General features: G+C 63.6%; 1 protein-coding gene across 9 annotated transcripts in view; it reads right to left on the bottom strand.

Moving 5' to 3' along the window:
- The window catches only part of MAD1L1 (mitotic arrest deficient 1 like 1), a 238,739-nt gene that overhangs the window by 122,541 nt on the left and 101,274 nt on the right, over positions 1-14,924 (bottom strand). For 7 of the 9 annotated variants that reach the window (XM_069569617.1, XM_069569618.1, XM_069569619.1 and 4 more), the window contains one exon: positions 7,407-7,551. The exons of the other annotated variants lie outside the window; for them this stretch is intronic. In XM_069569617.1, coding sequence (XP_069425718.1) covers positions 7,407-7,551 — 145 coding nt within the window. The remainder of the gene's footprint in view (positions 1-7,406; positions 7,552-14,924) is intronic. 9 annotated transcript variants of the gene reach the window in all.

Raw genomic sequence — 14,924 nt, 5'->3', positions numbered from 1 at the left:
CGCAGGTGTCATGGAAACAAAACCTGAGATGCTGAAGGTGCCGGCAGCCACTGCCGAGGGACCAAGCAGAGACCAGAGCAGGACCCACCGCTTCGAGGTGCGACGCCACCCGCCTGCTCCGAGACTCAGAGTCCTCAACAGTGACACGGAAACACCCCTGCCTCCAGGGCTCCCACAGAAAGGGGAGAAGACACGATGTGTGAAAGCTGCACGCAGCAGGGGCCCACGACGGCTGCAGGACGCGCTGCGATCAAACGCACTCACAGCTGAACACTCTCCAGGCGGCTCCGGTACTGACGGGAAAACTCAGGTCCACACGAAAGCCTTCAGAAACGCAAGCGAGACTTCCAGCAAGTGAGGGGTAAACAAGCAGATCCATCCAGATAATGGATTTTACTCAGTGATAAAAGAAGGGAGCTATCAAGCCAAGAAAGGACACCGAGGCTCCCGGAAGGCACACCGCTGATGACAGAGGCCAGTCTGAAAGACGACCCTGCGGGACCCCAGCTGCACGACCTTCGGGAAAAGCTGCAACGACCGAGACAGCGAAAGGGCTGGGGCCCACGGGAGGAGGCAGCTGACAGCGGCGCCCTGCGGTGGGCACACCCGACAGCAAGCACTGGCCAGAGCCACAGGGCCCGGCGCAGGGCGACCCGCGCATGGGCTGCGGGCCTCAGCTCACGGAGCGCAGAGCTTCCCAGCTGGACTGCGGGCCGCTCACAGTGCACAGAGCCATCGGGAGGGCCGCCTCGGGCAGCAGAGGACACGGGAACTCTGTCTGCTGCCTTACTTGAAAGACCTAAGCCACTCTAAAAAATAAAGCCACGGCATGCCGATCAGCAGCAGCTTAAATGGCACAGACTCGATGGCCACTGTTACAGTGTCCTTGGAACGCCAAAATTCCCAGAGATGGAAACCAGATTAGGGCTGGGGATGGGAGGCCGGGGGCCGAGGTGCAGCCTAAGGAGGCCTTCGTGGTGGCAGCGAGTTCCGAGCAGGGCTTCTACAAGGACAGCAGCGTCTCACACACTCTCTCACCTGCACACACGTGCTCACTCGCACACAAGCATGGGCACTCACACACACATTCAACACACGCATGCACACACACTCAACACACGCACGCACACACTCAACACACGCATGCTCACACTCACACGCATGCTCACACTCAACACACGCATGCACACACTCAACACACGCACTCACACTCAACACACATGCACACACACGCACTCAACACACGCATGCACACACACTCAACACACGCACTCACACTCAACACATACACTCAACACACGCATGCACACACAACGCAAGCACTCAACACACACATGCACAAAGCACACACATGCACACTCGCACTCAACACACATGCACACACTCAACACATGCATACTCACACTCACACGCATACTCACACTCAACACACGCATGCACACACACTCAACACAAGCATTCAACACACACATGCACTCGCACTCAACACACGCATGCACACACATGCACTCAACACACGCATGAGCTCACTCGCACACATGCATGCACACACGCACTCAACATATGCATGCACACACACGTGCAGTCAACACACGCATGTTCACACTCAACACACGCATGCACTCACACTCACACAGTGCACTCACACTTACTCATGCATATATGCACACACACACTCACACACAATCACACATACTGCATGAACATCAGGCCTGGTCCTGACGCTGCGCTAGAACCATCTGAGATGTCGCCCACCCCCCCGCCCCGCTGCCCCCCCCTCCCGGGAAGCTGGCTGAGATGTCGCCCCCCCCGCCCCGCTGCCCCCCCCTCGGGAAGCTGGCTGAGATGTCGCCCCCCCCGCCCCCCCGGGAAGCTGGCTGAGATGCACCTTCCACTGCTGTCACAAACCCCTGTGGGTCTAAACTGTGTTCTTTCTGAAGGTCGGAAACTGACCCACCCACAGGCTCCGGCACGTCTCCTCTCCCGGGCGCTGTGCCCTGGCTTCTTCGAGCTTTGCCCGCCTGCTCTACCACAACCCGAGGGGGACCCCGACGCTGGGCCTGCCTACCCGATGCTGCCGCAGCATGGAGCACAGCTCACAGGAGCCACCCCTGAGAACCTGCGCTTCAGCGAAGGACAGAGTGATCGAGCCTGGGCTCTTTCAATCCCCTTCCAGCCTTCCCATCTGCTACGTAGTGAGCTTGGAACGTGCAAACCTCGCCTGAAGGTCGGCCTTTACAAAGTGAGAAAGGATGTGAGAAAACATTTTCAATAGGAAAATAAAAATAACCCACACCAAAATTCACAGGGCAGACACTGATGATACAAGCCCTTAGAAAACGACCGCTGGATGGGGACTTCCACAATCCAGCAAAAGTGAAGGTGAGGTCGCCCGGTCGTACCCGACTCTTTGTGGCCCCACGGATAGTAGCCTGCGCCAGGCTCCTCTGTCCACGGGATTTTCAAGGCAAGAAGTACTGGAGTGGGTTGCCATTTCCTTCTCCAGGGAATTTTCCCCACCCAAGGATGGAACCCAGGTCTCGAACCCAGGTCTCACATTATAGACAGACGCTTTACCACCTGAGCCGCCAGGGAAGTCCATAACCCAACAAAGACTGTCTGCAGAGACAGACAGCACACAGGGCGCGAGTGCCCGGGAGCCACCGGGGCTTCCCGAGACCCGCGCGCCCCCTGTTCCTGAGGCTGCAGCGCTGGGTCGGGCGCGAGAACGTGCAGGCGCGAGGCCGGTGTAGAGGGGGCGGTTTCCTTGGGGGCTGCTCCCACCTGGGGGGCCCGGGGGCCGCACACGGCGGAGGACCACCCTGGGAGGCCGCATTACCGTACATGAAACACGCGCGGGGGGGGGGGGGCAGGGGGGGCGGGGGGGCAGGGGGGGCGGGGGGGGCGGGGAGGGTACCTAACAGGGCGCGAGACCGCCCCCTAGAAACCGGCAAACGCCCGCCACTGAGAGCGTGCGCAAAGACCCAGAAAAGGAATGGGACAGCCAGCGCTCGGGGTGAGAAGATGAAATGGTGCTAAGGGGCCGTTTATCCCCAAACTGATGTACAAACTGTAAATTCGCTGTAACCCCAACCGTTCCCCAGCAGACTGTGTGCGTGAACTGACAAAGGGGCTCTGAAACGTACGAGGACGAGTGAAGGACCAGGATGAGCCGGAGACTCCTGAAGGACGGCAATCCCTCTGGAGCCCCGCCTCACACGGCTCCTACGTAACGACTGCCCTTCTCTAAGCCACCCAGTGAGCACAAGCAACAGAAAGAGCTGCATCTACACAAGATAAACAGCCTTATGCCAACGCCGACACCCAAGCCAAGGCCCTCGGTCGGAAAAGGACCAGGAGGCTCGACAGAGCCCCCTGGGCACAGCGTGGACCCCTGGGCAAAGGGGGCGCCCAGTCCTCAGGGAGCCCCTAGTGACACGGCTCCCCCAGCCCAGGCAGGGTGCCCACCTTGCTCCTGGGCCTCCTCCAGTACAACCTCGTCTGTCCACAAGGCAAGAGGAGCCCCGGCCTCTCCTGGGGGCCCCCCAGCACTTCCTGCCTCACCTTCTGCCCTCATATCTGTTTCTTAAGCAGCAACGGTGGGGAGCCATGAGGGGGATGTCATCACCCCCAGACCATGCCCCCGAGAAAGCCGGCCGGCAGTAACTGCTGTCCTCCTCCAAAGGCCGCGCCCCCAGGGAACTGGGGGTGGGGAGAAGAGGGGAGTTTATTTTCATTTTTTAAAATTTCATGCAAAAAGTTAGCTTTCACTGCTTAAAGTCTATAAATAGGATTCTGTAACCATATTGTGGAGTATTAGGGGCGCGCTGGAAATAGCGCATTTCAAATAGGAAAATGGTCTGTGTTCACCCAGTTCTGGAAGCCAGTTTTCAATTGCTTAAAATAGTCAGGGTATTTCACCAAGGTAATTACACTCTTAGCTATCAGTAACAATTAAACTCTTAGACTGGAGATGCTTAATAAGGTCTCAAAATAAAATCGCACGCTCCAAACACTGTACTCCGAAATGTCAAGCATGGAAGCAGGGCCCTCGATGGCTCGCGGGAGCGGGCGCCCCCTTGGCGGGCTTGGCCCAGTGCCCAGCGGAGGGCGGGACAGTGCACTCGCCACACCGGCCCAGGGCCGGGCTGGGGGTGCCCAGAGGGTGGGGGCGCCTCCCCAGGAAGCACAGGGAAACGTGAGCGGCCAGACAGCTGTCGCGAGGAGGTGCCCCGAGGAGGGAGCTCACAGACCACGAGGGGGCCCTGTGTGAACCCACGGGGCCACGCGGGCGGGGCCGGCACCCCGCACCGAGCCGGAGGCAGCAGGCTGGCCACCCTCCGCAGACTGGCCTGACGAACGGCTTAATCACTCGGCTGGCAGGACGGATCCTGCGTGCTGGACCCAGGCCGCGTGGGCGATCATATCGACCCCTCACAAACACGCCTCCAAGTGACAGGCGATGTAAGCCGTCCGTCAGTGCCAGGCAACCAACGCGCCTCTCAGACCTACGCCCGTGAGCGCAGCGGGCCAGGCCGGGCCGAATCAGGCCAGAATGCACCGCTGCCTTCCAACCTGCTGAGCCAGGGAGAGGAGTGGAAATTTCCTGCCTTGGGAGCCGGGAGCAGTGACTCTCAAGGGCAGAAAGCGCCCAAGACCGAAGCCAAGCACGAGCGTGCGAATGCAGAGGCGCCGGTGGACACGCAGCCCCGCCGAGCAGGCGCCCCTGCCCCGCGCCCCGGGCGGGAGTCCACGCCCAGAGCCGAGGCAGCCCTCCCTGACGGAGAGCAGGCCTCCAGGCCACCGATCCAGCCCCAGGACACTCACTCGCGGGGCAGCGCGGGCACCAGCCGTGGGTGACATCGACGGGGCTGGTGGGCCCTGCACGGGGACAGCTCGTGAGCTCTCCAAGCGGCCAGGCTGTGCCACCTGCGGACGGTCAGGGGCTGCACCCTCCCAGAGAGCCTCACTGGCTGTGACTGCACTGCACGGAAGTGGACCAGCCTTAACACCACGGCAGGGCCCGCGCAGGCCCACGGGGTGACTCCTCCCAAAGCCTGAAGGGGCTGCTCTGGGGCCACAAGCAGCTGAGGCCGGAGAGCCGCCCACCGGGAGGCACGCACCCTCTGCCCCGCTGCACGGGCAGCCCAGAGCCTCGCGGGGCGGACAGGCAGGGGTGGGCCTTGCCCTGTGTCCACCCCCCACCACCCCTTATCTGTCCTCCTGACCACTTTCCCCCATCCCTCCCACCCGACCCCCGCCGCCGGCAGCCTCCAGCCTGGCCTCTTTCATAAGCTCAGCTTTCTTAGATCCCACCCACAGGCAAGACCATCTCTGTCTGAGTAATCTCCTCAGTGTAACCCCCTCAGGTCCAGCCACACCGTCGCAGGCGGCAGGATCTCCACGGCTGAGGAGCAGCCGCCGCACACCCTCCACCCCTCGAGAGGTCCTCCGGGCTTTAGGAACAGAGCTGCGACAAACGAGGGGTGCGGAGCTCTCTGCAAGACGCTGCTTCTGTCTCCTCTGGATAAACGCCCAGAGCCGGGACCGCTGGGTTGCACGGTGGTTCCATTTCTGAACCTTCAGGAACCCCCATCTGGTCCTTCTGGAGTCTTCCCAGCACCCCGCGAGCACTGTCTCAGTGAGAACCACCAGGCCGGCTGAGCGACTTCCGTGTGGAGCAGCACGGAGCACTCAGAGCGGGCCGGGGTCACCCGGCCTGAGCTCTGGCTGAGGACAGAGACCCAGCGAGCGAGCCGTGCTCCTGCGATCACAGGGACGGTCTCCCGCCCGTCTCCGGGGAGAGCTCCGTGCTTCCTGCATCAGGGACCACACAGCCTCCAGCCCAGATGTCAGGCCCCGGCGCCGGTGGCGCCCGTCGGAGCCCTGGCCCTGAGCTCGTCTGCCTCCCCTCTGGGCTCTCGCGCGCCCTGCACCCTCAGGTTGGACGAGGGTCAGCAATGGCTGGTGGACCTCGGTTGCCCTGTTCTTTCCAATGTCTTGTCTGGAGCCGCAGCGGCTTCCTGCCGTCCACACTGGGGCTCCCCACCAGGGAAGCCCGGTTCTCCACGCTCCTTCCACCAAGGTCAAAGTCCCAGGTCTCAGCTCCACCCTCAGCACCTTCAAAACTCCTCCGGAGCCAAGCCGAGCTCTGCACCTGCCACGTCTGCAGGCACCAGGGGGTGTCAGCCCTGCCCGCCTGTCCCCGGGACCGTAGCTTCCGTCGGGCCGACCACACGCCTGTATCGTGAGCGTGTCCCACAGCAAAGACACCAGGACACACGAGAGATGGAGGGGAGGGGAAGGGCCTGGGGAGCCAGCCCAGGGGGCCAAGCGCGGCCGCCCCGGAGGCAGCGGGGCTGAGGGTCTCCCCTGAGGGGCACCTGCTACATCACTGGTGGGACAAGCCTCACCCAACACTCACAGCAGGGCACGCCCGCGGGGCACAGGCCATGAGACAGCAGGCTTCCTCCAGCTGACTCATGACCAGGAGGTCCCGGGTTTTTATCAAACCGTCAAGAACACACGGTTGTCACACGTAGTACTAGCTCCTGGTGCGTCCCGGCAGAACTGCCCCCTCCCAGGTCGGGGCCCGCCCAGCCCCTCAGCATCAGCCTGCTAGCAGCTGGACGGCCCCACCTGCCGTCCTGAGAGCATCTCAGGACAGATTCTGGCTTTTTCCTGCCTCGTCTTCTGAAATTTCAGCATCCACGGCAACGTCTTAAATTACGCTCTCTCACACAAAAACCTTAATTCATGCTCTGCTTATCGAGGCAGACATCAGAAGCCCCAGGCTCAGCACAGTTGGAGACCCCGGCCCACAGTGCATGCCAGCCTCTGCTCACTGGGCTCTGAAGGAGAGGCTGGGCCTGCCTGGGGCCAGAGGGAGGCTGACCCGCGTGAGGAGCCAGGGTCTTGGGGCCGACGACCGAGCCCCGGTCAGCACGTGAGGCCCTCAGGAGGAGAGGAGCAGCGGGGCTTCCGGGTCAGCATCTCAGAGCCTCCTGAAGAGGCAGGGTGAAGACAAGGCGGCCACATGGCCAAGACGCCCCCCCTAGGGACAGGGGAGCCGGCCTGGCCTGAGCCGTGACTCCCAGGCAGCTCCGCGGGTGGCTAACCGCTCCAGCAGTGAGACACGTTGCTGAGGGCTATGAGTGCACCGCGTGGCCGACACTAGGCCAGCATAGGCCTGGGGAGACGACTAAGCGTGGACGCGGGGGCCGGCTGGGGATCTGCTGGCCTGGGAGGGTGGACGCGGGGGCCGGCCGGGGGCCGCTAGCCTGGGAGGGTGGACGCGGGGGCCGGCCGGGGGCCGCTGGCCTGGGGCTGAAGACACAGGGGCCCTGAGCCGCTGGCCTGGGAGGGTGGACACGGGGGTGGGGGCTGGCCCCGGGCGCCGCTCGTACCTTCGTCAGCAGCAGCACTCGCTTCTGCAGCCGCCGCGCCAGGGCCTCGTGCGTCTCACGCCGCTTCCTCTCCTCCAGCAGCTGGCCGCCGAGCTGGCGGGCCTCTTCCTGGAGCTGCAGTCGCGCCTTCTCCAGCTCCCGGGCGCTGCAGGGGCCGAAGGGCAGAGGGGTCAGGCCCAGTGCCCACACATCACTCAGCCCCCAGACAGAGCCGCACGCGTGCCCAGCCCACCCCCCACTTCTGAACAGCTGAGACTCCGGATTCAAACGGGGCCCAGGGTGACCCCAGAACGCGCCTCACGCAGTGGGGAAGATCGCCGGCCACGCGCTCGGAGGTGCCTCTGAAAGAGCCAGGCCAGCCTGGAGGACTTCCCACAGGCCCGCGGAGGCCCCTTCCCACCCCCAGATCGTGCAGAGCTCCAGCAGGGTGGACCCGGGGGCCCTGAGCCACCCTCAACCACAGACCGGGGTGGGCGGCCCTGGGCCCAAAGCCCAGCACTCCCCTCAAAATGCACCCCCTCCTTCACAGCCTGCTGGGCCGTCCTCTGCCTTGGACTGTTCCCACACTGACTTTCAGAGCCCTGTCCCATCCAGCCCACGTCAGAGGTGCCTGCACACAGACACCCCCGTGCTACCAGGAGAGCTCCTGGGAGGCGCGCCACCGCAGGGCAGGGAGGTGCCAGCCCCGGGGCATCGGGCGTGGCAGGAGCACCGTGCGGTGTGGACGTCAGACGCCAAGCTCACACCACTCCAAGTAGAGAAAACCTCTTTCCAAAAAACCTTTAATATTCTCCTCTGTTCCTTTCCGTCTTTTTTCAGCCACGCCATGCACCATCCCCAACGAGGGATCAAACCCACAGCCTTCGCACCACAGGCACGGAGTCTTCACCACTGAACCACCAGAGAAGTTCCTGTTCTTTCCTTTGGAGGTTTTATCAGGATCCCGTCATAAGCTGCGAGTTGTAACATTTACCTGGGCTGACGCCCAAAGACTACACCGAGACGACTCTGAAGACATGAACAGCTGGAGCTGAGGCCTACAGAGGCCACCTGCACCTTGCATCATTCTTGGGTGTCCAATTATTTTCTTGCCTCGATTACACGATTTTCAAGAAAACCTTAATCCACAGGGATGGCGGGCAGCGCTCTCCTTGGGGGTGGTCTCCACCACACTAACCTTTCCTATTTCACATCTGAGCAAGCCTGTAGTTTTTTACTATAATTTACTGCAATTCTGTAAACAGCTAATTTGAGAGTGAACGTGAAACACACATTTAGAGAACGCCGTAAGAGGACTCCTGGTCTGGGCTCCTAAACAGGGCTCAGCCCCCGCAGGAGATGGCATGTTATCCCCCAAGGACCCCGCGCCTGCCCTGCCGCCTGACCCCAGGCAGCCCCGCCAGAAAGCCTCATCCTAAGACTGAGCCCCCCGACCCCGCTGCACAGCTGGCCAACGGCACCTGCCACCTCGAAGTGATGTGTAACTAAAGCATAAAATGATATTTAAAAACAAGTGTATAAATATTCATTTGGAACAGACTTGTTAACAGGCTATTTTGAGCTCCAGTTCAATCTGGAACTATTCAAAGGCCAACTGAACAATCAAGGGCTGTGACATGACTCTGGAATCACTGACTTCAGGTGGGGATGCTCAGAGCACTTGAATCACAGCTCCGCCTCGTGATTTAAACAGAGAAGCTTGGTCTCCCTTGTCTGAGCAGGCCGAGGGCAGGGGGCGGGGTTGTGCTGCCCCGCACCCCAAGCACAAGGGGGAGCGGCGGGGGGGGGGCCCTCTTCAGAGGAGGGCTGGCAGGCCTCCTGCCCAAGGCGTGCGGCTCCCTCCCCCCAGCGCCTCCTGCACCGCCTGGCAGGGCAGAGCTGGAGAAGGCTGGAGAGGAGGGTGGGGGCGCAGGAGCCACGGGGCAGAGGCAGACAGGAAGTGAGCACGCGGTCACCTCAGGAGCAAGGGCCAGAGCGAGGGCAGGCAGAGCAGACGGTCAGCCTACGGGGCAGCGCACCCACCCACAGAGGGCAGCACCAGGGGCTCTGAAGCCACCGGAGTGTGCGAGGGCCACAGGGGCCAGAGGGCAGGCAGACAGAGGACGAAGAGCAGCCGAGGAGGGCTGCACGGAAGAAGCAGCCGGGAGCGAGTGGGGCCAAGACCACCTCCCAGAACAAAGCAGCAGAGATGCCCGCAGGGGACGGAGGAGGAGGGGGCGCTGGCTTCTGCAGCTTCTCGAGGAAGCGGCTAGGAGCACAGGCTGTGCCCACAGGAGTGACCTCGCAGGGTGGGGACGCCCCCATGGGCAGGAGAGGAGGGACCGTGAACAGCTCGGCCTCGGGGACAAGGGCTGAACAAACTGGCGCAAACGTGCTGCTCCCCCAGGAGCCTGCTTTCCCGACGTTTCCAAGATCTCACCCGGTAACGTCCCCGATCAGCCTGCCCCACCTGCCCACAGGCCGGGACCCCCTCCCGGAGCGCCTGGGGTGGGGTTGTGGGGGAGCAGACTCGGCAGAACAGGCCTGCAGCCCGACACACGGCCGCCAGCACCTCTGGGCGGGACACAGGCGTCCAATCGCACAGCCCCTCCTCTCCGCGGGAATCTTCTCTCCACACACCCCTCCTCTCCGCGGGAACTTTCTCTCGCTCCATCGTGGCCCTTCTGCTGAAGCAGGGGAGAAACTCATAAAAAATTACAAACTTCTGGCTCTGTGCTCACGCTGAACCCTGGGGTCAGTGGCATTTTCGTGCACCCCTGGGAGCTCAAAGAGAGGCCCTCGGTTCTCAGGGGAGTGGCCGGCCGGCATGTGCGTCCATTAACGCCTGTTTGCGCCAGCGTCCGCAGGAGGGGGTAAGGCCTGAGCGCGCTCTGCAGGCGGGGCCGCGCCTGCTGCCCGGACATTGTCGTCTTCAGCGCACCCGGCACAGAAAGGCCTGCGTGCGAGGAGCGGTGAAGGGCGTCAGGCTCTGTGAGGCTGCAGGAGCCACCATGCCCTTCTCCTGGCCGCGCAGCACCGCTGGGAGGCAGGAGGGCAGGGCGGGGCCGGGCAGCCCAGCCGGGAAGGACACTGGCCCAGTCGGGGCCCCACTCTGAGCTGCGTCTGGGGCAGTGGCTTCCCACCCAGGCCTGCCTGGCAGGGCAGCTCAGAGGGCGGAAACGGTGCTCCTGTGGCTGGACCCGAGTTCCCACCAAGAACAGCCCTGAAGTGCGTGATCCCTCTGGGCAGTGACATGGTCCAGACGCTCGCTGGGACAGCGGGAGGAGGCAGAGCTTGATTTGTGACGAGTGCCCGGGAGTGTTCCCCAGGCAGCACCAGGCGCCCGCCGAGGCTCAGATGCCTGGCGGTCACATGGCAGCAAACAGGTCACTGTCAGTGACCATCCCCAGCTGCTCAGAGTCCTCCGCACATCCTTGCCCCGGGCGAGAGCGGACCCGGCCGACACGCGCTCCCCAGCATCTCTGTCCAGCGCAAGGACCCGGCACACACCTCCGCCGACAAGGGCACGGGCCCACTGCCAGCCACTCTAGTACAGTGGCCGCGTGTCCCGGGCCACTGGGGACAGGCAGGCGGCCGTGTGTTCGTTGGGAAGGACGGGGCTGCATGCCAGCCGCAGAGCCACACCCCTGGGGCAGCCGCAGAGCCACCCGAGGATGACCACGCGGCTCGGGGCTACCACAGCTCCTCAGGGAATCCTCAAAAGCTGAAAACCCTCCAGGGCTGCGGGTTGGAGCCGAGGTCCCAGAGGCAGACAAGAGGGGAGAGAGCGAGCTGACCCCACGTGGGGCGCGGCTGGCGGGCAAGACCCAGCAGGATTCAGGGACACAAGTGAGCCATGCACACGTACCCAAAGGAGGTCAGGGGTTCGGCTGGGAGCAAGGTCACCAGCAGCTCCAACGGCAGGGCCGCCAAGACGCCCTGAGGCGGCAGGCAAGGCCCACAGAGGGAGCCCCGGGTGCAGAGGGGGATGTGTGTGTGTGTGTGTGTGTGTGTGCGTGCGCGCGCGCGTGGGTATGTGTGGTGGGGTGTGTGTGCATGGGTGTCGGGGGTGTGTGTGTGTGTGTGTGTTGGGGTGTGTGTGTGGTGGGGTGTGTGTGTGCATGGGTGTCGGGGGTGTGTGTGTGTGTGTTGGGGTATGGGTGTGCGCGCGTGTGTGTGTGTGGTGGGGTGTGTGTGTGTGCGTGGGTGTCGGGTGTGTGTGTGTGTGCGCGTGGGTGTGTGGGTGTGTGTGGTGGGGTGTGTGTGTGTGCATGGGTGTGGGGTGTGTGTGCATGGGTGTGTGTGTGTCAGCCACAGCAAGGGCTCTCGGGGTACAGCGCCCCACATGTGTGTGTGCGCGTACGTGTGTTCGTATGGTGAGTGGTCCAGGGCACAGGAGGCCCTCGGGACCCCTGGCTAGGGAGTGGGCGGGCAGGGGTACAGGGCACTCGGCACGAGCACCAGCGTCCAGGTGGTCAGATCCAGGAGAAGCTCTCAGGTGGCAAGGATGGCAGGGCAGCTTAGGGGCGGCCGGCCTCCAGCCAGAAGGGCTTCAGCTTCCGCTGCCTCCCCCCGGGGTGGGGGAACCAGGGGGCACTACACCGCCGGGGCCCCCCACACAACAGGGACTTTCTCACCGCCAGAACTCAGGGTTTACTGCTGGAAGCCACGGCCCAGAGGATAAACAGTGGACGGAGGGACTACGAGGGAGCCAGGTGGGGGGGTACTCACAGGAGGAAGGGCCCCCGAGACCGATGCTCCCACAGGAGCACGCGGATAGCCTGCAGGCTCCGCCCCCGACGCCCGGCCCTACCACAGGCGCCCCGCCCGTACCCGCAGCCCTGGGCCAGGCCGCCCTGCCCCACTGCTGCCTGCTCAGTGTCCCCCTTCCCGACCAAACACACAAACCCACTGGAGGCAAACCTCAGCGCCACAGGGGTGAGACGCCCGCCACACGGCGAGGCCTGTGGCCGCCTCATGGCCTGCATTTGCAGGACGGCCCGGTCCAGCTTGGTCCAGCCTCAGGGAGGCGCACCGTGTCCACAGGCCTGGCCGGGAGCCGCGTGGCAGCCCAACAGGGCGGGGCGGCTGGTGAGACAGAGCCAGGCGCTGGTTTCAGGAACGCTGTCCCAGAGGACAGGGTGCCCCCCACACAGGGGCTCCTGCCCCCGTGGCGCCTGGCTGGGCCCCAGGGGCAGCACACACGCAGGAGGGGGGAAACCAGCGTGGCTTCTGGGGGCCCAGAGGGGGACCCATAACTCCCCGGACAGAGGAGCCTCCAGAGCCCACCCACTCAGAGCCCACCTGTGTACTCGGGCGCCCCGATGCCCAGCCAGCCAGGCTCGCGGGGCTGAGCTCAGGGCGCCCCAAGTCTCACCCAGGGGCAGCGCTGGCGTGTGTGGGGAGTCAAGGGCGGGACGCAGGTGCCCCTCCGGCCCGGGTCCTGCTCGGACTCGAGAAGGGCCACCTGGGAGGGGAGCCCAGGATGCCCAGGCTGGTGGCACACAGCCGTCTTCACGTATAGCATCTAATTTCAATCCTTAAATGTCTCCAAAGGTCAGCACACATTTCTCAGAAAAAAATTTTAAAAATCCAAACAGCGGAAACAGAACCAGAGAACGAGGCAAGCAGAGGCTGACGTAACTGCGATCAAGGGGCCGGTGAGGAGCAGGCTGAGGGGCCCGCCGCCCGGCCGCCGCCCCCAACGTCCTATCAACCGGAACCACCAAATTCAGTTTGCATTCCCAGATAAACAGAGGCCACACAGAAAATACTCTCATCTGACCTTGAAACGTGAGAAGGAAAATCACCCTCTGCAATTTCAATTCAAGTCCAACCGTAATGAATATAACTCAATTTAGCCGATCCATTACCAGCCTGTAACTGCAGGGGTGGGACAGCTCCAAATTCTGGGGAGGGGGCCCGAGGCTGGTTTGGTGCAGCTCCCCTGGGGCAACAGGGGCGCAGGGCCAGACGCAGTGGGGGCCCTCAGACCCTCTAGAGTAGCTGCCCGGACCCTCGCACTTGGCCCTCAGGAGCACCTCCGGGAGGAGACAGCAGCCGAGTAATGAGGTGACCCGACCTCTCGTGCGCACCGGTCTCTCTAGGCCCCACGGCGTCCCGGGGGTGCTGGTCAGCGCAGGCTCGGGCCTTCACTCACTGAGCACCCTGAGCCCCTAGCCTCGAGGTGAGCACTACAGAAATGAAAAATGAGGAAAAGGGTTTCATAAGGTCACACCTCCTGTCCTCAGGGAGCTCATGGCCCAGCACAGGAGACGGGATAAAAACCAGGACCAGCAGAACCAGGACCAAGAGGGGAGGGAAGGAGCACAGCTGCCCGAGGACAACAGCCAGGCCAGGGGGGCACAGGGCTGGGGGGCCCGACGCCTCCCTGCCGTCCCGGCCGGGCCAGGCGGTCAGAGGGCAGCACCAGGCCGCGGGCTCTGAGCGCACCGTGCTGTGAGCTCGGGCCAACGTGAAACTGAGACAGCACCGTCCACCCCTGTGTGCTCCCGAGTCGCCAGAGGACCCCAGCAGCCACTCTGACCGAGGCTCCAGCCTGCAGACAGTGCCAGCAGCGCCCTCCAGGCCTGCAACTGACCCTGAACCCGCGACAATCCTTCCGGCTGCCTGGGCACCACCTGGGCAACACAGCCCGGTACACCCATTCATTCTCCCGCAGACACTGCTGTCCTGACAACCCGCCGGCCAGGAGCCTTCCCGGGAGGCTGGCGTCCACTACATCCACCAGGCGTGCGGCCGCGGCCCGCAGGGCTCCCGGGGAGGAGCAGGCGCGGCCGCACTCCCTCTAGTCTCCGCCTGATCAGCACCTGTGGGGCGCCCCCCGGGCTGGAAGGACGAGAGGACGGGAGAAGTCAAGCTTGAAAAGCTACCAGGCGCTCCCTCACTGGCCCCAGGGAGGCGCCCGCCCAGCCCTGCTGTGCCCACAGAGCCGCCTGCTTGCCAATCGCGCGTCCGCCCCAGGCGCGGGGCCCGGGGCTGACACGCGCCTGGAAAAAGGCCAGTGCTGCTCAGTTCCTCTTGCCCTTGAAGAGCCGACGAAGACAGGAGCGGCCTTTCCACGGCAGGCCTGGTCGGGGAAGCAGCAGCACCCCTCCGCTCACCCACAGGACGGGCCCGAGAGCCCCAAGACCACGCCTTGGGGCAGGACTCCTGACCTCACCTTGCAGGTGCCGCCTGGGGCCCAGGGGAAAAAGCGCCTAGTGGGTCTGGGTTGGGGCAGCCGGCGGGGGCAGCGGCGGCTGGGGCTGCGTGGTCCTGGGGGGGAGGGGGGGTCCGCCCTGCCCCCACCACCTGCATGTTGCATGAGGGGACCCAGGGACACTGTTCACCCCTCGAGATTCCTCAGAAGAAACGCACTTTGTTCAGAGACGGATGGGCTGCCAGACACACGGCAGGCGCTCTGCGTCCGACCTTCTGCATAACCCTTGCGATCGCCTTAGACGCGGCCTCGGGCGCCCTGCGTCCTGCTGCAGGGCTGTGGGAACGCCCCACGGCTTATCCGGTGACAAGGAAGGC

This window comes from Ovis canadensis, chromosome 24, assembly GCF_042477335.2.
Source record: "Ovis canadensis isolate MfBH-ARS-UI-01 breed Bighorn chromosome 24, ARS-UI_OviCan_v2, whole genome shotgun sequence".
NCBI classification, from domain to species: domain Eukaryota; kingdom Metazoa; phylum Chordata; class Mammalia; order Artiodactyla; family Bovidae; genus Ovis; species Ovis canadensis.
The sequence above is the reverse complement of the archived record's forward strand: the minus strand, read 5'-3'. Positions and strand labels throughout refer to the sequence as shown.